We start from the raw sequence: 21,943 nt of genomic DNA on the forward strand, positions 1-21,943 counted from the left end.
AGATTGACAGAGGGAAATTGAGAGGAGAAAGTTTGTAATCAAATCTAAGTGAAACTGAGCAGGACCCTGTGGGGCTCCCGGTACAAATCCTTTCTGTGTCTCCCTTTTCTGGTTTGTAGGAAATGGGCTCCATTCAGCCTCCTTGACCTTGCCTGAGTTCCAAAGGGCAGATTCAAACAGTTGCTAATCAGGGAAGGGAGGGGATGCAGAGACAAGGGAGGAACAGTCAGGAAACAATGGTGCAGCCTTGGGGCAGGGTCCTGGTTCCGCCTCAAGGGATACACATAACAATACCTTTGAGTTCAGCAGGAACTAACGCCCCCATCCAGGTGGAGGTTGGAATGATGATGTTGACCCTCCTGACTTCAATCAACTAAAGCTTGTACTCTGTAGACCTTTGCCCCAATTCTATGCTGAATTCTCCTCTGCTCAAGCCCTCTCATGAATATGCATATACCTGTAGCTTAAAACTTCCCCAGATTTGCTGTTGGGGAGACACTGCTTTGGGAAAGATCCCGCAGTGTTCTTCTTACTTGCTGCAAGTAATAATAAATCCTTCCCTCTCCCTCGCTTTGGCTTGGTTGTGTCTATTGGCTCAACCACCAAGAGGGTGTCTACTGACACCCACCAAGAGGCAAACCCAGTTTTCAGGCAACAGGAGGCCTACAAAGCAAAGCTCACTTTTACATCACAGGTCATAATTTTAAAATCCCATTAATGTTCACCTGGAGGTTTGTGCCAGCAGCAAGAGTGAATTGGCCATCGTAAAAATGTTTCCAAGGACCTTACAAAAATAATTACTATTGTATGTTTTGAGTTATTTAGGAAAGGACCTGGGAGTTAAAATCCACACGATCCCCAAATTCCAATAAATTTTAAACAAGTCTAAATATTGAAATCTTCCCTTCTATGCATTTTTACATGTTCTGCTAGCTGCATTAACTTATATGTAATCTCAAATTAGAGAAAAGATCATTTTAGTCTCACTAAAAGTCTTCATAAAATCCTCCATAAATAATTTACACGAAAGATAGTTTCCCCAGCTCTAATATTACAGTTTAACTAATAAATCCAATGTGGTTTTTCATAGAAAAAAACCTGATAAAATGCTTGTTAAAATAACCATTATTAAAGAGTTGTAAAATTGCATGCTCATATAGATATGTTATGGTTTGGAAAATTTTACTTCTGATAAATGGAAGGAATATTTATAAGTGGGATGGAATATTTATAAATGGAATACTTCCTGCCATATCAATAAACAAAGGGTGTCACAGTCACCAATGATTTGCAGCCCTCCAACGTGAGCTGGTGAGCCCTGAGGAAACTCAGGGCTGAAAAGAATACCTGCCATCTAGCAGCCATCAGACTGCAGCCACTACCTGCGGTGAGCCCTGAGGAAACTCAGCATGTGAAAATACAGGCCCCAGATAGCTAAAGTACATATCAAAGGAATGATTTCAGTGAGCCCAGACTCTTGCATCTTCCCGTACACAGAAAAGCGCCAAATTCCTTAACTTGAGATATCTGCTTTTCTTTAATTAACAATAATCTTTTGACTACCTGCCCTTTGTTGCAAAACTCCTATATATCCTGGCTCCTCCCCCTCGCCTCCTCGGAGCAGTTTCTCAAGAGTTATCTGGAACGCTGTCTCCTGGGCTGCAGTCCTCATTTTGCCCCAAATCTAACTTAACTCGCAACTCTCACGTTATGCATTTCTTTAAGTCAACACTTCTTCAATAGTGTGACATTGTGATGATATATATTTGATCTTTGTCTCTAGTTCCTGGCGAGCTTCTAAATCCTTTGGAAATTCCTCAGTGATAGGGATGAGAAGAGTGTCTTTGTTATTCGTAACAAACCCTTTGCAAGCAAACCTGCGTTTATGCTAATGAGGGTGACTCTTAATGGGCCCTTAGATAGCTTCAGGATCGGGGCTGGTTGCCAAGGGAACCAACCACGTGATTAGTGGTTGGTTCCCTTGGCAACCAACCACTAATCACTCCCTGGACCTCCAGGGAGGAAGGGGGCCGCTGGATCTTGATGTAATCGCCAGTGCCCAATGATTTCATCAATCATGCCTACAAGATGAAACCTCCATAAAAACCCCTAAGCAAGGGAGTTCAGAGAGCCTCCGGGTCAGTGAAGTAGAGCTCATCCACGTGCCTGGAGGGTGGTACACCCCAACTCCATGGGGACAGAAGCTCCTGCGCTCAGAACCCTTCCAGACCTCGCCCTACGTACCTCCTCATTTGGCTGTTCATCTGTGTCCTTTATAATAAACGAGTAATAGTAAGTCAACTGTTTTCTCTGAGTTCTGTGAGCTGTCCTAGCAAAGTTTCAAACCTGGAGAGTATGTCATAGGAAACCTTTGATTTCTAGCTTGCCAGTCAGAAGCAGGCGAGGCCTGGAAATTTGGACTGGCATCTGAAGTGGGGGCAGTTTTGTGGGACTGAGCTCTTAATTTGTGGAGCCTACGCTAACTTCAGGTAGTGTCAGAATTGAATTTAACTGTAGGTTACCCAGTTGATGTCCAGAGAGCTAAAGAATTGGTTGGCGTGGGAAAAAACCCACACATTTGGCATCAGAGGGGTGGGAAGTAAAAAATAGATCATAGGTGACTGAATTGTAGGACATTAAAGAAATAAACTCTAACACAATTAGTCTTAGCAAAAAAGGGACACTGGCTTAATCACAATCATGGCCAACCCTCATTTTAGAATACTCAGACATCAGAAGTCACTTGAAAAGGATCCCTTTTTGCACCCACATACATGTGATTAGAGGCGAGAGCACAGCTTGTGATGTTCAACACAGCACTAGGTAACCACATGTGAACTCAGGCAAATGACTTCCACTGCCTGACCTCTGTATAACGTGGCTGTTAATAGAATCAATGTGTAAATACCAACTAATACCATCACTACTGTCCCTACACGTTTCTTTCCACAAAAGGTATGGCCAACTCTCATTTATTTTTTTTAACTAAAGTATAGTTGATTTACAATGTTATGTTAATTTCTGCTGTACAGCAAAGGGATTCAGTTATACATATGCATACATTTTTTATATGTTCATTATGGTTTGTCATAAGATATTGAATATGGTTCCCTGTGCTACGCGGTAGGACCTTGTCGTTTCCATTCCATGTATAACAGCTCACATCTGCTAACCCCAACCTCCCACTCCTTCCCTCCCCCAACCCCCTCCCCCTTGGCAACCACAAGTCTGTTCTCTATGTCTGTGAGTCTGCTTCTGTTTCGTAGATAAGTTCATTTATGTCGTATTTTAGATTCCACATATAAGCGATATCATATGGTATTTGTCTTTCTCCTTCTGACTTACTTCACTTAGTATGATAACCTCTAGTTGCATCCATGTTACTGCAAATGGCATTATTTCATTCTTTTTGATTCACCAACTGTCATTTAGAGGTTGAGAGCGTTGGCTCTAGAAACAGACTGATTCTGTGACCTTAGAGGTAAGTTACTTTACATCGCCGACACTTTTCATCATTTATAAAACGTGGATAATAATACCTACCTCCAGGGCTGAAGCGAGGATTAAATGAGATACTATATGCAAAGTGCTTAGAAGGATGCTATTGTTATAATTTTAATAAATACAATGTCTCTTTCCAAACACATCTCCCCGGGGCCCTCTAGGGGAATTCCACTGTGTGAGCCCATGGATGATTTTGTAGCAGAAGACACAAAGCTTCCTGCCCTTACAACATCACTCAGCATGCTGGGATTTACCAGCAGAAACAATCAATCCCAACTGCTCACCCCAGTACACCCTTGCGAGGGAAGGTGCTCATCTAGTCACCTTCTCTGTCAAGTACTCTCTGAACCTCCAGACCTGGGCCCTGAACTCCAGCCTCATAGAGCACAGCTCAACTAATCCCAAACAACTGCACCCCTTTCCTAGTCCAACTGTAGCCTCACTGGGGTCACAGGTGCCAGACGACAGGTGCGTCCCTAGTCTTTCAAAGATATTATCCGAATGCTTTTGATGTCCCCAAACTATACAGAGTAATGAGAAGATGAAAAAGCTCTTTGTAACTCAGGCACAGACAACATCAAAGGGGAGAGAGAGAGAAAGAGAGAGAGATTAAGACTTCTAAAAGAAACGATTTTTCTCACAACGCGTTTTTCCTCAGATGTCAGTAATTATCCTCTTTGGGTTAGCAGACTGTCATTTTGAAATCTGAGGTAATGTGATGATCTAGGTCTAGAAAAGTTGTGTCTAAAAAGCAAGTTAAAATAAATAAATAAATAAATAAAATAAAATAAAAAGCAAGTTATCAAAAAAAATTTCTCTCCTGAAGGGTTTCTCTACCACATCAGATTTTTTAGAGTAGTAAAAGTACCTGATATTTATAAAGTCATTTTATATATTATCATATTTAATTTTCATGACAACACTGGGAGGTAGAAACTAATAGTCCCTCTTTACAGACTAGAACTTGAGGGTTCTAAGAAGCAGTAAATAACATACCCGGGGTCCACAGTGAATTTACTGAAAGCCCAGGACTTTAACAAAGGGCTGTGACTCCAGAGCCAGTCTGCCTTTCTCTACGGAGAGGTCCTCACAAGATGGAAATTCATATCCTTGAATGTTTCCAACACAACATGTATTCTACTTTCCACTGAATAACTCACCCAGTTCCGAAGTCGGCCACTGATTAATGCCGGTAAAGATATCAACTTTTCACTCCATAAATAGTGTGAGGGAAAATGCTTACTATCTCTAACGGTACAGACCAAAATGATGATTCACTTAGATGAGTCAGAAGATTCCCAGATTTCAAATTCAATGCTTTGAAATACGAACTCCACTTTGGAATAAATCAAAAGAGACTTTATGCATAAATAGAAAGGTTGCCTTGGCCCCCAAATGAGCTTTGCTGCTATGAACATTAATCCCTGGTGGCAGAATAGTGTTGATTTGAGGGAGTCACTTGTTGAGGCAGTAAGAAGGATGCTGAGCAGATCCTAATTAGAAAAACATTCTGGAGTCTCGCAGAGAAGAGACCTGGCAGGAGAAACCTGGAGTGAGATTCAGATGAAGAAAGAGGCAAGTCTGGCAAAGAGGCAACTTGTGAATTTTACATACACTCTGAAGACACTTTAAGGAAATTCAAACTTTACCAGCTGGACTGAGATGAAAGGAATATCCCAGAGGCATCTGCTTATTTGAAACAATTCATTTCAGGAAGAAAGAGTTTTCAAAGAAATTCACTTAAGGGGTACTTTTGATCGACACCCATATGCTTAAAAAAAACCCCACCACTGCAAAGGAGAAGTCATGAGCAAGAAGAAGATGGCTAAGAGAAATAAGGATTGTGATAGGCAAACATCGTAATTACCATCATCCCCATCACCACCACCATCACCACCACCACCATCATCGTCATCATCATGGCTAGCACTTTCTGTACGTTTGCTGTGTACCAGGGATTCTTTCAAGGAATTTACATATTTAATTCATTTCTCTCTTTCTCAACAACCCTACGAGGAAGGTGTTATCATTATCTTCATTTTTTAGATTAAGAAATAGAGGCTCAGAGAGGTTAAGAAACTTGCCTCAAATCACACAGCTAATAAGTAGTGAGTCAGAAATTCAAATCCAGGTCCTCTGGGTTCTAAACCTATGTGATCCCAATCTTTATATTATTACAGATGGGCTGGTTGTTTTATCTTTGACTTTTCCCCCAAAATATATTTTCAAGGCTATGAGGAACTTTAATATAATAATGCCAACACATCTTCAAGTTGGTGGAAGATATTAGCAAAAGACCACTGAGACAAAGGCTGTTTCTCTCATAGAGCTAGGAGAGACACTCTTTAAGATGTATTGTATTTAAGATATATTCATGTCTTCTGTGAAATTTATAAGCATTTACCTCTTTCTTCTTCTGGACATTATTTTCAGCCATCTCACTTTTTCCATCTTCAAGCCTATGTATTTATGCTCAGGAAGCCTGTCACCATACAAGTATTTTCTCTTCCTTTGATCTGTATCATTTAGACTCACTCGAAATTAATCTATTAACTTAGAAGGTTCCTAAATACCTCCATTCTTATGCATAGCTTCAACTGTAAAATTCCATTCAGGGATATTGTCTCATATGATTGCTTTAAATTCCAAAGCAGCCCACAGGGTGCTAGCTAATTTACGGTGACCAAAAGTAAATTTAAACGTGACCATAGAAATGAGAAATGCAGACTGGCCAAAGTATAGTTTCAAAATGTTCCCCTTCAAAGTTACTGAATGTCTGCTGACAACCCTTATGTTTCCTAAATGTACATAAATCCGTTTGGATAGAATGCTATGAGCCTCAGAGTTGGAGGACAGAGCAGAATCCTACGAATACTTTCATCACTAATTAATGAAATGAAGTAATATAACTAATTGTGACTACAACTTAAGGCTTCACAATGTGTGCCTGATTTCACTTTTATGAGAAGCTCTAAGGGTAAATAAGCAACATATTCTTAAAAGCCATGATAATGTATGGCATTTTTATTTCAGCAGGCTCTTGGTTAAATGCCTCAATGAAGAAAGAGGATCAGACCTTCGCAGGAAAGGATGTGAATTCTTCTTTTGTATCTACCCAAAAGCAAGAGCAGAGTGGTGGTTGGGGAACTAACATCTATGAAGAAGAAATATACATATAACCATGTGCTCATGTGCGTGTATGTACAGGTGTGGCTACACATACGTACACACACATACACACACAGAGTATCTATTTGCTCATGAGTGAACTTCTGTAGAATGTAACTTTTAAAACAAAAGTCAGATCACGTTACTTCTCTACTTAAAATCTTCCAATGGATTCCCATATGACCAGAGTAAAAGTCAATGTTCTTATAACTGCCTATAGGTCCTCTGACCTTCCAGTGTGGCGCTGGGGCTTGTGAATGCTGACTCAGGAGAACTGACTGTGCTTCTCTCTTCCCAACTCTGTATTAATTAATGATAAGTTGGTAGGCTGACCTGAGCCACAGTGAAGTATTTACACCATGCAAACCCTACAGATGAGAGTTAGGTTTTGTTAGAAGGTCACCTCCTCAGTGAGGCTCTACCTGACTATTCTACTTGATATTGGATCCCACTCTGTCACATCCCCACACCTCCCATTCTTTGTAACACTTGGGACTTTCCGATAACATATATATATGTGTGTGTATATATATATATATATTTTTTCAAATATGGCTGAGCAGATGTTTTATTACACATCGCTTTAATGTATATGGGAGATTTAGCAGATCTGGTTAAAAAGTTTAAAGCCTTTGTAGAAATTATTAAATCTTGACGTGGGAAAAGTCACAGATTTTAAAAGCCAAAGCGTTTTGCATAATTCCACAACTTGGTGGTTAACCGATTTTTAACTCTAAAATATATTTGAAAATCAACTCATATACCCATTAGAGCTGAGAGTGTTAAATTTAAAATGAGCATTTTTTTTAAAGTTTCATACAAAAGAATATATGAATTTTTGGTACATCTAAATTAACTTCATTTGTAAGAAAATCCATATTTTACACCCTTTTTTATTTTGCACTTTATCATATTTCTTGATTGTGTCAGTTACTGCAAGTTAAAAGCAATATAAAATCAAACATGGCTAATTCCAATTTTATTTTTGGTATATAAGTTGGGTTTTCTATATCTTGAAAATATAGAAATATATATCTCTATATTTTTTTTTGTTTACTCCTGGTCCTACACAGCTAACATGTAAGCTCCATCAGGGCAAGGATTTGTTTTGTTTACCTCTGTATTTGTAAGTTTATTTGTAACTTAATTGTGGACAAAGAAAGTAGTCTTCATTTGTGGAATTTTGGTGGAAGCTGGTGGTGTACGTGTTGAGATGGGGGCGGGGGTCTCGTGGTTTCTTGATATCAGATGAGGTAGGCACTTGTTATCTGTAAGACTAGATTACTTGTGACTAAAATATTTCACTTTTGCCCCTAAGAACAATACCAAATCAAAGTCCGCCCAACTGTACTCTAAAAGGGACAGGCTCACATAGGGGCAAAGACCCATTCTTTCAGTCATTCAGGCAAAAAAACATTTACCTAAAGCCTGCTATGCACCAGGTCCTCATCCAAGTGTTGGCGGTACCTCAGAGGACAAAATAGAAACAAACTTCTGCCTTCATGGAGCTTACATTCTACCAGGAGAAGGCATACGAAAAACGAATACATATATGATATTATGTTAAGCATGTGTAAGTGCATTGAAAAAAACAATAAAGCAGGGAAGGGATAAATTAGGGATAGAGAATATTAGGTGGGGTGGAAGAGGCTACTCCTTAAGGTGGGGTTATCAGGGAAGGTCCCTCTGAGGAGGGGATACTTGAGTTGAGACCTGAGAAAGAGCATTCCAAATGGAAGAAATAGCAAGTATGTTTTGATTATCTATTGATGCATAAAGAAATAGTCCATGTCTTAAAACATTAGCCTATTATTATCTCTTATAGTTCTGTGGCTTGACTGGGCTCAGCTGGGCAGTTCTTGCTTGAGGTTACTAGTGTGGCTATATCAGAGAGAGGCTGGAGCTGCAGTCATTTGAAGGCTCGACTGTGCTGGACGTCCAAGACAACTTCATTGCCAAGTCTAGTGCCTTGATAGGTAAGGCTGGAAGGCTGGATTCAGCTGGGACAGGAGACCAGAGTAAGTATATGTGGCTTCTCCAGTATGGTGGTCTCAGGGTATCTGGACTTCATACATGATGTAACTCAAAGCTCCAAGAGTGCCTATTCCAAGAGAGAAGTGGATTTGCCAGTTTCTTAAGGCCTGGGCCCCGACACTGGAACAGCATCACTTCCATCATATTCTACTGGTCAAATCAGCTACAGAGCCCTCCCAATAGGAGGGGGCATAGAACCCCCCTCTCCCTTCCCATAGGAGGGGTGTCAAAGAACATCTAGCCATCTTATTTTTTTAACTTTTTTTTTTTTTTAATGGCTCTGTTGGGTCTTCGTTTCTGTGCGAGGGCTTTCTCCAGTTGCGGCAAGTGGGGGCCACTCTTCATCACGGTGCGCGGGCCTCTCACTGTCGCGGAGCACAGGCTCCAGACGCGCAGGCTCAGTAATTGTGGCTCACGGACCCAGTTGCTCCACGGCATGTGGGATCTTCCCAGACCAGGGCTCGAACCCGTGTCCCCTGCATTGGCAGGCAGATTCTCAACCACTGCGCCATCAGGGAAGCCCCTTATTTTTTTAACTTTTTAAAAATTGAAGTATAGTTAATTTACAATGTTGTGTTAGTTTCAGGTGTATAGCAAAGTGATTCAGATATATATATATATTCTTTTCCAGATTCTTTTCCATTATAGGTTATTACAAGATACTGAGTAGAGTTCCCTGTGCTATACAGTAGGACCTTGTTGTTTATCTACTTTATATATAGTAGTGTGTATGTTAATCCCAACCTCCTAATTTATCTCTCCCCCCACATTTCCCCTTTGGTAGCCATAGATTTGTTTTTGAAGGCTGTGAGTCTGTTTCTGTTTTGTAGGTAAGTTCAATTGTATCATTGTTTTAGATTCTGTATGTGGCCATTTTTAATGTTTCAAAGTGAAAAAGCCCCTGGAATAGGAATAAACTTGACACACTAGAAGCCAGAGTGCCTGGACTAGGGTGGGCTGGGTCAGGAGGTTGGAAGGGGCTATCATGTAGGTACTTGTAGGCCATAATAAAACTTTAGTTTCATTCATTCTTCTAATTTATTTTTTATTGCTTTTTTTTCTCCCAGGGTTCTACAGTCAAGAAGCCAGCCTGGATATATAGACAAGATGTCAAGAATGATCTGGAAGAAATGCCTAGAAGTAACAATGGAGAAATATGAGGTCCCTAAAATAGCAGCAGCACAACTACACTGGCCTTAGAAAGAGAGGTAGCAGCTTAAAATAACATGTTGTTTTTAGATGAACTCTCATCCTTTCTAATCCAAAGGATCAATGTCATTAGGTATCATAATGACCCCCTTCAACTGCCAAAACATCTACTCTACATAGCTCACCCTTAAATATATTGCTTTATCTTCTCTTTTCTGCCTACGCATGAAGTTGTACATAAAGCAATGCTTCTTCTAACTATATTATGTTTACAGTTTGCAGTGGGAAAATGAAATGAATGTGAGATACGTGTATGGCTGTCTTCTACTCTCACATTTATCTGATATAACAGAGTTCCAGCAGTCTTACCAGAATGAGCAGCTTTAATACTTTTTAAAATTCCTGGATTAAGAATGAAATGAGATGGTTCAATGTCTCTCCATAGCCCTCGATTTAACCAAATGGAAAGTTCATGTCAGTGGCCTCCGTGGGCTCCTAATGCCACTAGGAGATCAGGTGGGTCTCAGGAGGTCAAATGGGGATAAAAAAAAATTAGCAATGAGGCATAAGACAGAAGAAAGGTAGTATTAGGGGGCAAGAACCTGAGCAGAAAGAAGAGGGTTGAGTCCATAGTTCAGTTCTCAGCACCCTTACCCTTTTCCTTGTTTTTCTTGAGACTTCCCCCGACTCTCATGTACGATTTCTGTGTCGGTCAGCAGCTCACTCCAGAGTTTGTGTCCTCACTCCATCACTTACCAACCGAGGGATCTTGAGCAAATCACCCAAATACCTTGTGCTTCAGTGCCCTCATTTGTAAATAAGAGATAATAATGGCCATCAAGCTTTTCTGAGGATTGAGATAACGCATATCAAATGCTTAGACTGGTGCTTTGCACATATTTAAATCTCAGACGGTGTTGGCTATTGTTGTTGCTATTAAATTCAACTTTGAACTCAGTTTCCAGGAACCACAATGCACATGTGTGTTTGGTTCAACGTGAGAGCCTGAACTATAGGTGGTTATGAATTGTGATTTTTTTTTTCTTGGTTTGCACATGACTAGATGCTGTCTGTAGCAGCTGCCCTTAACATTTGCCAACTTAAAAAAGAGGAAACAGCAAATGTCAGAAGTAAAAGGCTCCAGGTCACTTTGCAGTCCGGTTGCTCAGAGTTTTGCATGGAGCGTGTGTGCTAAAAGATGAAATGAATAAATAAACATCTTCCACTGAACTATAGCCTTATCTTCTCTACAACTCATTACTCATTACTTCCTTAACTATATTTTAAGCCAATAATCTTTTATAACACTTTGGGCCAGTTCTGTGGTTTCTCCAGTGTCAGTCATAGTCAGGGACAATTTAAAAACTTTATTAAAATAATATTAAGGTAATGCCATCATACAAAAAGTATTTATGCTCTCCATGCAGTTAGTCCATTAAATTTATTTAGCAATGTCCTTCAAGGTTTTGAGAAGTGTCCAAAGCACTCTCTGGCAGTATCTCTGACCACCTCGACCTCATTTAGTTCCAACTTGCTCGCTGCCTTATGCATGAAAATCTCAGGGACATGGCATTTTCCTGGGCACCTAGGAGAGTTTTTAAAAAGGGATTCTAAGCTTGTTTGCCCTTAGGAAGCAACAGGCACATAAGGAGTTTCACTCTTTGTTTACTTCCAAGTTCTTTGTGATGCCATATATTTGGAGTTGCTAGAATAAGTAGAATTAATCTATGCCATAATGTAGGGTTTATGTTATAAGATCTAGACATATGTTTTAGACAGGTTGTTAAAAAACTGAAGATGGATTAGAAACATTTGCAAAAATGCATAGCATTTGCTAACTTTCTAGGCCTCTGCTGTCCCATACAGTAGCCACTAGCCATATGTGGCTATAGAGTGCCTAGTATGGGGCGAGTCCAAATTAAGACGTGTTATAAGTATAAAATACACACCAAATTTCAAAATACAAAACAAGAATGTAAAATATCTTATTAAATAATATTTTATATTGACTACAAGTTCAGATAATAATATTTTGGATATCCTGGATTAAATAAAATATATTCTTAAAATTAATTTCACCTCTTTCTTTTTACTTTTCAATATGGTTACTAGAAAACTTTAAATGGCATATGTGGCACATCTTATATTTCTACTGGAGAGTGCTGCTTTAAGCTATTTTAATGAGTAGTCCAGATTTCACATATTTGTCAAAAGGGGGAAAATTAATGTATTTTGATTCTCTGAACTTAGGTTATTTAGGGATTAGTAAACTCTGACATGCCCACTGTCTCCTGACAGCTCTACAAGACCATCAGCACTTAGTAACCCAAAGGAAAGCCACTTAGTAACCCAAAGGAAAGGGTCTCAATTGGGCCAAATAATAAACATGGTCCCATATGCCAGGATCTGAAGAGTGGAGTGGAAGGAAACTTAGAAGGTAACACAACTAAAAAAGGGGATTTTAATTTCTCTTTTTTATTATCTGTTTACTCCGTCTGGGCATGTGAGTCTAGATGCAGCCAAATGCTGATGTCCTAGCCTATTAGTAATATGGGAAATAAATAAAGAAGAGAAGACTGGATTTTAAAGTGAGAAGTTATATTTCAGTGTGTAAGGAGCCCATGAAAATATTTTCAGGATGAGTTTATTGGCCTGGTTCTCTTTTGAAAAGAATTTGTAAAGCTTTATCCTATCTGGTGTCTCACCATTTAAATTTTTACTTGGTAGTAAGGCTCCTCAGAGCCTATTAGAAAAGTTTGTTTTCAAAAGGAAAGGAAACAAGCTCTATCAAAACATCCTTAGTATCTTCAGTGTATCACAGCAGGCTTCTTGGTGAAAATAATGTTAATCAGTGTCTTCTGTTCTCTTTCTCTTTAAAATCTCAAAGCACTCAGCAAGACAGGTACAAATGTCCATCTTTTGCAAATGGAGAAATCAAGGTACAAAAGCATAAATAGCATGGCCAAGGTCACAAAAAAAGTCAATGATGAAGAGTGTGTATGTGTGTGTGTGTGTGTGTGTGTGTGTGTGTGTGTGTGTGTCTGTAGCAGACACTGCGAAAATTCTGTGGCCCAGTAATACCAGGATAAGAGTCTTTGCGGGTTTGCATTCAAACAGCTGCTTTGGGATCTAGACTGCCTACACTCAAAGGGTCAAAGCTCAGTCACTAAGCCTGGCTGGAAGCAGTTTGGTTATTGTTAATAGATATGTCACCCAGGAGACTGCTGCCTAGGCAGGTGAGAATCACAGATATCTGCTGGAAACACTGGGCCTAACCTCTTCTCATAGACCATAAACTATCAAAAGTAGAGTCTGTCCGTAGAAAACTAACTTATGGTTACCTAAGGGGAAAGGGGTGGAGAGGGATAAATTAGGAGTTTGGGATTAGCAGACACACATTACTATATACAAAATAGATAACCAACAAGGTCCTACTGTATAGCACAGGAAACTATATTCAATATCTTGTTATAAACTATAATGGAAAAGAATATGAAAAAAGTCTTTTTCTAATTGCATTTTTTAAAATAAAAATGAGAGGAGCTCTTCATAAAAAGTTCAAGCAGTACTCAAAAATACAATGAAGAAGGTAACAAATTACCTCAAATCGTACCATTCAGGTTAAAAAAATAGCTATAACATTACATTCCAGACTTCTGTGTAAGCATCTACAATATAGAAAGATGGCTGGCTGGCTGGCTGGCTGGCTGGATGGTTGATATGGATGGACAAGCGAATGAATGGATGACTGAGAGAAAGAGGAAGGAAACAAAAAAGGAAGAAAGGAAGGAGGAAAGAAAGGGCAAAGAAAGAAATACGAGTATCAGAATCAAATCATATTTGTTGTTTTCACTGACATAAATGTACTTAAATTTAATGGAAGAAACATAAACGGAAGGAACTGAAGGAAGAGCTAAACTTCAAATAAATGTTGCATAACCCAAGAGAAAGAGCCCTGTAGCATAAAGTCAAAAGATCATAAAAATCATTAAGAGATTTGAGCCTTTGTTTTTTTATTAGCTACAAGTATAATTTTGGTATATACCGATTTCACGCTATGAAGGAAGATTTCAGTAGCCCTCACCTTTTCTTATACCTCTTCCCTTCTCACCTTCTCCACATTCTGATTTTATAGATTATATAATTTTTTACCATATAAAGGCTTTTTAAAAAAGGTCTGTAGTACATTCTTTACTAGAGTCGTAATTCTTCCAATTCTTTGTTTAAATCTTTATTTAAACGTATTTAATGTTTAGCGCCAATTTCATCCAAGCTGATCCATTCCTGAGTTCTTTATTTGGAATCATCATTTGATGATACCTTGAAGTGGAGTGATGTTAGGACAAAATTTTCAATTGTGTGCCATTAGCTTAGTGGGCAGGATGCAGGTGCCCAGAAAAGAAATGGCACAGGATTGAAAGGTAGAGAAAGTGGTAAAGCACTGGCAAAACTGTCGCCTGGATGATTGGGAAAGGCAGACCAAGTACTTAACCAACCTTGAAGCTCTAAGAGAAACTGTTGGAGTTGTTAGTGATTTTTTACTTTGTAACATGTTTGCTTTCAGCAATGGTGTAGCTCTGGGATTGAAGAGCCAGGATTGGAAACCCTTTCTTGTCATCAATTCTCAAATTTTATGATCTATGGCTGCTGTCTTTTCCTGGTTTAATTGTGCCATGGGATTTTTTTTTTTTTGCTTTATTTTATTTAGTCACTTTTCCTTTTTTTGTTGTTTATTTCTTTTCATATTAAAAGAAAAATCTTTGATCCCACAAATCCCACACCGACTTCACCCCAAATTGTCTCAAATTCAGTAACTTAGCCCTGTGCCCTGCACAGTAGTCACTTGTATTAGATGTGCATTACATGTTAGACAACTTGAATAGAGTGTAGAAGCTTAACAGTAACCGATTGGCAAAATATCCACCATATTACAGAATGCTCTTGTGACAGAATATTAAACTCGTATCTACAGAGAACTTTTAATGACATTAGAAAATACTTGTGAAATATTTATAAGTGAAAAGGCAAACCTAAAAACCTTCTTTATGTGAAAGTATAAAAAAAAGAATCCAAGAAAGTCAAATATAAACGAAATATGTTGTGTGTGTGTGTGGTGCATAATCTTAAAGTACAAATAACTGTAAATTACAAAATGTGATCGAGAAAGTGAGGAGGAGACAGGACTTGGGAAGGAGTCAGTGGAATAACTGGAGTCAATTGCAGAACATTTTAAGGAAAGGTGGATCTTTAACAGGGTTTTTCCAAGATGTGAGAGGGTAAGTTTGGCAGGAAGGAAGGGGGGCAAGCTAGGTGCTGGGGCTCGGAAGGAAATGACAGAAACCCTCCCATCCAGAGGACAGCGAGCTCTTCAATGTGTATTCTTGGCGCCTCAGTTCATGCTCTGACTCCATCGCTTCCTGCCATATGCAATTAATCTCTTTAGCCTTTACATTCTTACCTGTTAAATGGGAACAAAACTTCTAGTTCACAGCCAAATAACTTCCAGTTATTTGGGACTCACGTTTGTGAGGTCCAAATAAGACATAAGTGTGAGAGCACTTGGAAGGTTCTAGATGTCCATACCAGAGTAACGTTACCATTGTTATTATTTACTGGTTGTAGCAGAGACCAATAGAAAGGCATGGGCTCTGTGAGGGTGTGGCAAGGTAGGCTAACACATTTTAGGCCATCTTGTACTTCCTGCCAATCCCTACAGGCTGCTGAAGCTTTCACCTGTTACATGATCACCTTTATTAGTCACCATCCTCTGATGAGCTGGGCCCATGTCGCTGCATCTCCTTTGGACTACTTGGCCATACCCCATGATGACATCGTATAGATGTCATATAACATTTCACACAGGATTTAAGCTACAGGCTTGTTTCCTTTCATGAATTTCACCATCATAACTGAACTCTATACATCCTCTACCCTCCACCTCCAGTATAATTTAAAACTAACTCTGTGTTACCCACAACTCTAGTTTTTGTTAAGTTTATCCAGATGTGTGTGCGTGTGTATTTGTACACAGAGAATATGTTTAGTGATTTTATCATATTTTAAATTCTAAAAGGAAACCTTGAAGGCTTAGAATAAGTTCATCTCATATCCCCTAATATCACTCCACATCTAGCCATTGAAAGCATCATTTTCAGCAAATTATCACATGCCGAAAATCTGTCTGTATTTTCTAAAGAACACAAATGAGTACTTTGGTTTCCAGAATAACTTAACACAAGCTTCAGAATGATCACTAAACAAATGGGTTTCACTTGCTGAAGAGGAAATGACTATTCTACACATCTGGGGGGAAAAAAATCTCCCATGATGATAAGACATATATGTTTCCAACAAATAAATGAAATGGAATGGGGGTGGGTGTGGAAGGGAAGGTTCAGGAAGCCCATCTCAGCTCGGGCAGACTCTCGGAACCAGTGAGCTCTGTGTGGCATGTGTGACATTCATGTGAAAGGGGCAGCTGTTCCTGGATGAAATACAAGATTTTGTCTAACCTGTTTCTGGATTCTTCTGTCATCGTGAGAGAAGCAAGTACACCCTGGACTTTGATCCAGGCTTCTCTGGATTAATAGGATTGGAGGGAGAGGCATGCAGAAGGGGATACTAAGAGTCTGAAGAGGACTGGGCCCTCCCGGTCTGCTGATTTCTGGGAGATGCTGGGGTCCCGCACCATAGGACGGTTTCCGTTCGCCAAATGCAATTAAAATTTGAATATTTTCTTTCTCAACATTTCGCCTCTACTTTTGTTGCTGTTCCCCAACACTGACAGTGATCTCTTCCAAGAAGATCACTCAACTGGTCTTATCATGAGAGATCTAGTTTCCGCTGTACGCTTTTATGTGCTTTTTTTTTTTTTTAACTGTATTTTCCACTGGCTTACAGAGTTCTCACCAAACTGAGGGGCTCTGCCATATGGCGCCTGCTCCGTGAGGCTGTTTGAATAGCAGTTGTAGCAACAAGCAGTAGGTAATATATTTGAGAGATGGTGCCTCATTCACAGGCCTCTTCAAGCACTGAGGTTGACCACATACAACACAAAAGGGACTTTGACAGTAAGCTTGGCTTCTGCTCATTGGGAAGTAGACTAAGACCAGAGCATCTTTTTTTCTCAGTTTCTCCCCATAGCTGAAATTTGGAAATGATGATCGGTGTGAAGTTGGGCTCTTAAGTTTAAGTCACGCTACATCTTTACATTCACCAAACTCCTAACAGTTAAGCTTTTGGGCCTAAAGCAGTTTCATGCATACTTTAACTAGACACTAGTTCCAAATTCCAGACTTATAAAAGCTTCTGAGACAGAGGAACTCTATTTGCCAATAGCCTAAATTGTACCAAACTTCAGAATTTTCTCCAACTCCTTCAAAGTAAGAACCCAAAAGAACAAAAAACAAGCAACAACAAAACCACACATGTGAACATGCAAACACACACACACACTCTCTCTCTCTCTCTCTCACACACACACACACACGATGAAGGAGGAGGAGGCACAAATTAAAATATAGCAAGATCCCTTAAGAGGTTTATATTTTTTATCTTTTTCTTTTTAATTATGAGATAGTCCCTAAAACGGAACATTTTTCACAAGTCACTTTCAAGGCATGTAAACAGCTGCCTTCTAAACTAACCTAGCAGAAATTAGCATGACGATTTGTGAAACAGATTAAAAACTTCCGTAGATGTTTCACAATAATTGTTAAGCAGGAAGGACTGCATCACTGATTTGAGAAGTGCAGAAAACACCTTCTAAATTATATAGATTTGAGCTGAAGTGATCACTTTTCCCACTGATAATTAAATCCCAGTATAGCTTGGTATCACGTCTCTGAATCACAAACAAGGTTTTGGAAAACCACATTTTAGCGACATAAGACAGATCTACTGTAGTACTAAAAATGAATGCCACTCAGTAGATGGAAACATTTCTGGCAGATCAGAGGCAGACAGCAAAACGCCCTGCACATCACAGCACACCAGGGGTTGATGCATGCTTGTTATGGGCCCAGCATGAGCACATCCCATCTGTCAACAGACCATTTCTTCCAGAACTATCAGAGAACTGGTGATACTGGGAGTCCTGTTTCTTGGGAAACATACCCTTCCTTTGGCTAGCTATCCTATCATGGGCTGCTGTAGCACCCCCCTGCCCCCTTTTGTGAGTAGTTCCATTTCACCAGTTTCAATTCCAACCGTCACATCCAAATTCCCTAGCTTAATGTTATTAAGGCTGCACGTAAAACTCTGTCTTCTTTTAACGACCATGTAAGAAATTGAAAAAAACCAGAGTCCTTGAGCAGGCTGATTTGAATTGCAGGATCTGACAATATGAGAAGTAACACACTTGATACTCTTGATATTCTCAGGCTTTGGGTTGAGAAATACATGCAGGTCCGCTGAAGAAACAAGGCAGAAATATACTAGATATTTGCATGAACCACTTGGGAACAGTATTTGCAATTGGGAACAGCAGTTATTGAAATAGGTAATAGAGAGTAATGTCCAAATGGCCAAAGTACTGCCTACCATGACAGAGAAGACAACTTTCTGAACTACATTCTTCGGCATGTAGTAGCAGATCAGCTATCAGAGTTCTGCTCAATAATCCCAGAAATGGATAGAGTCATCTGAGATGCTTTTTACAGGTTCAAAATAAGAAAAATGACATATGAGCAAAGACATGGAGGTGATGATGGTGGAGAACAAATATTTAGTTTGGGGAGGACTTCTTAGCGCTAAGGTCTTTATTGTTATTTATTATCGTGTAGCGCTTCACTGGATACAGCCACGAGGTCAAATTAGCACCCTTATCAAGACTGAAAAAAACCTTTGTTTCATAAATTCATTAGTGTTTCAATAGTGTCAGGATGAGAATTAATTAGAGAGTAAGTATATCAAACACGTACAGCAGAAGTCAGAAAATAGCAATATAGGAACATGAAAATCTAGGTACCAAAAGAATATTTTAGAGTGATTTTCTCTAGATAGGATTATTGGAGGGGTTTTTAAATTGTTTTTCTCTACCACATTTTCTTATTATATTTTTACAATAAACATGCTTTCCTTTTGTAATAATTCAAAAGCAATAACATTTATTTTGAATTTCATACAAAGCAATGTTGGCATATATATTTATTCTGTATCAAGTCAGAGATACTGCTTAATTATATTTTCTTAGCTGCACGTGGATTATACGAAATAGCTTAAGAAAGCAGCATTATTCGGTCATCACTCTGAAAAATTCAAGTATTACATCGTTTCCACAGTTGATGACTATGAGCAATCTCTTTCAAACAAGGAACATAATGTCGGCCGTAAGATTTCCAGATAAACAAAACGTCCTGAACTTAGCTCCTGACTGCCAAGAAACCCTGCCCACACACAGACAGAAAAGTGAATATAATTTCTAGTCATCTCCTTTGTCGGGAGAAACCTAAAAGAGATCCTAGTGTTCTGGGAATTCAGTCTCTGCAAGTCTTAAATGTTAGGACAAGATAAAGACAGAAGAAATCAGTCAAGATGAGCTACATATAAAAGCAAGGAACGCAATGAAGGATGTTTACTAAGTGTTGCTGATGGATGTTCAACAAATCACTCTATCACCATGCTACATTTTCATTTCTAATTCATGTGTCTCTTTTTCCACTAGACAAATAGGGAAGCAAGGTGAAAAGGCTCATAAAACAAAATCTGAACATCAACCAAAACATTTATGTATAAATGTTACCCGCATTATACCAAATCAGATAGATGTTTATTTCCTGTTTTATTAAATGATTCACAATGTACAGTCTATTATTTGTCCTTCTTGATATTATCACCCACAAATAATAACCAGGTGTCAACACTCTTATGTATATCAAAACTGACTGTTGCGAGTTCTTCTGTCTCCTAAGGGGATGGATGATTTCTTCTGGTGAGGAATTTGGCTCTATACTGCTCGCTTCCACTTACGGAGGCAAGTGAGGAAGAGAGAGGAAAGACTGAAATTCAAAACCTCTGCCAGTCCTTCCGTGGGACTTCAGAGTGGGGTCCAGGGTAGGTGACTCTTTGCTTGTCAGAGAACATCAGTGACATTGTGGACCAAGACAATGACGCTGGGAAAACAAGGATCAGGGAGATGCCAGAAGAGTCTAAAGGCAGAAACATGGTGGGAGACTGGAATCCACAGAGAAATGTGGCCAGTGAGAAATCCCCAGGGGCACGCTGTTTGAAGAGCTTATTAGAATTAGAACGTCCGGTATTCAATTCTAAGTTGTTTATGTTTTTGCAATTGAACCCCTTACCCACATTGTTCAAAACTTCAGTCAATTTTGCTGTACACAAATGCTTGGCGTGGTCCGAAGAAAATCAAGAGAAAGAGATGAATTTGAACCCAGGTTGACATAGAACAAAGGAAAGAATAGTCACAGGCCATGAGTGTGAATGAGCATAAGTATCATGGAAGCAAGAACCATGAGCCACAAATGATCATGGGAATTGGAAACCCAGTAAACTCACAGGAATTTGGGGGAGATCAATGGAGCTTCCCCATGAAAGACGGAATTTGAGACTTGACTTACTTTTATGTAAATCTCTAAAAGAGAGCGAGTTTAGCCTCTATATAGGACATAATGACCAAATTTCAAAATATTACATTAGACATACTGCAAATACTCTATAATGTGAAGTCTAGGGCAGCATTAGTAAAACTATACACAGGTTTTTGTATCACATGAAAGAGCCCCAGTTATTTTAATAGAGGTATTTAATAAATCAATCACAAATGTTTTTTTCTCTATTGGTTTTGTTAAACTTTTTACCAAATGGGCAATACCACTTCATCAATAACCTTCCCAAATAGGTTTAGAATTCTCCTTTGATAACAGTAAAAAAAAAAATTCTCAGAATGGTTGAAATATACTTATAAAATACATATGCATCATTCAAGGATGAAGGAGATTGTCTGAGGGGAGGATATGGAATTCATATATGGAAAACACCCATAGAGAAATCTTCAAATCCTTCAAAGGCTGGTGCAGGCTTACCTTTACATGGTGAATCAGACGCTCTACTTCATTCACTTTGTAGGTCTCCAATCCTAGCTCCTTGGATAATCTTAAGATACGATTCTGAGTTGGGCCAACATAAGATCCTCCAAGGTCCACATATTTAACTTTTTGGTTCTGTTTTCCCATGGAAAAAAAATAAAAATAAATATATGTGAAAATGTTATTCGTAAGATAAAAAAAAAGACAGCCCTGAAATAAGCAAATTGGCATTTCATAGGTTTTAGACACACGTTGAGGTGTATCCATAGAAAACTGGATTCTGTTAGCAACTCTACTTCAGTCATGCAACTTAACAGTTATTGAATCATTCCTTAATGTAAAGCAAAATTGATTGACCTTGAAATAGGCAAGAGACTTCTGAACCCCATCATTCTCAATACATACCACAACGTGCTTTGGGTTTTAGTGGCTTAGATTTGTAAGCTGTGAATTACTGATGAATTTCTCTTTACTTAGCATTTCAGGCTAATTTTGAGGCACCTAATGCTAGAGGAAAAGCGAGAAAGGAAATGACCATTTCTTTTCTTTTTTTTCTTCATTGATTTACAATGTTTCAGGTGTGTAGCAAAGTGATTCAGTTTTATATATATATATATATATATATGCATATATGTGTATATATGTATATATGTGTATATATACACATATATATATTCTTTTTCAGATTCTTTTCCATTATAGGTTATTACAAAATGTTTAATATAGTTCCCTGTGCTATACAGTAGGACCTTGTTGGTTATCTATGTTATATATGGTAGTGTGTATCTGTTAATCCCAAACTCCTAATTTATCCCTCCCCTCTCTATCTCCTTTGGTAACCATAAATTTGCCTTCTACGTTTGTGAGTCTATTTCTGTTCTGTAAGTTCCTTTGTATCATTTTTTTTTTTGTATCATTTTTTTAAGATTCTACATATAAGTGATATCATATGATATTTGTCTTTCTTCGTGTGACTTTCTTCACTTAGTATGATAAACTCTAAGTCCATCCAGGAAATGACCACTTCCTTTGTGGTTTGCTCA

General features: G+C 38.8%; 1 protein-coding gene across 1 annotated transcript in view; it reads right to left on the bottom strand.

Moving 5' to 3' along the window:
• MAOB (monoamine oxidase B) overlaps positions 1 to 21,943 on the bottom strand; it is a 104,636-nt gene that overhangs the window by 44,414 nt on the left and 38,279 nt on the right. The window contains exon 3 of the mRNA XM_082446553.1: positions 20,898 to 21,035. Coding sequence (XP_082302679.1) covers positions 20,898 to 21,035 — 138 coding nt within the window. The remainder of the gene's footprint in view (positions 1 to 20,897; positions 21,036 to 21,943) is intronic.

This window comes from Balaenoptera physalus, assembly GCF_965194825.1.
Source record: "Balaenoptera physalus genome assembly, chromosome: X".
NCBI classification, from domain to species: domain Eukaryota; kingdom Metazoa; phylum Chordata; class Mammalia; order Artiodactyla; family Balaenopteridae; genus Balaenoptera; species Balaenoptera physalus.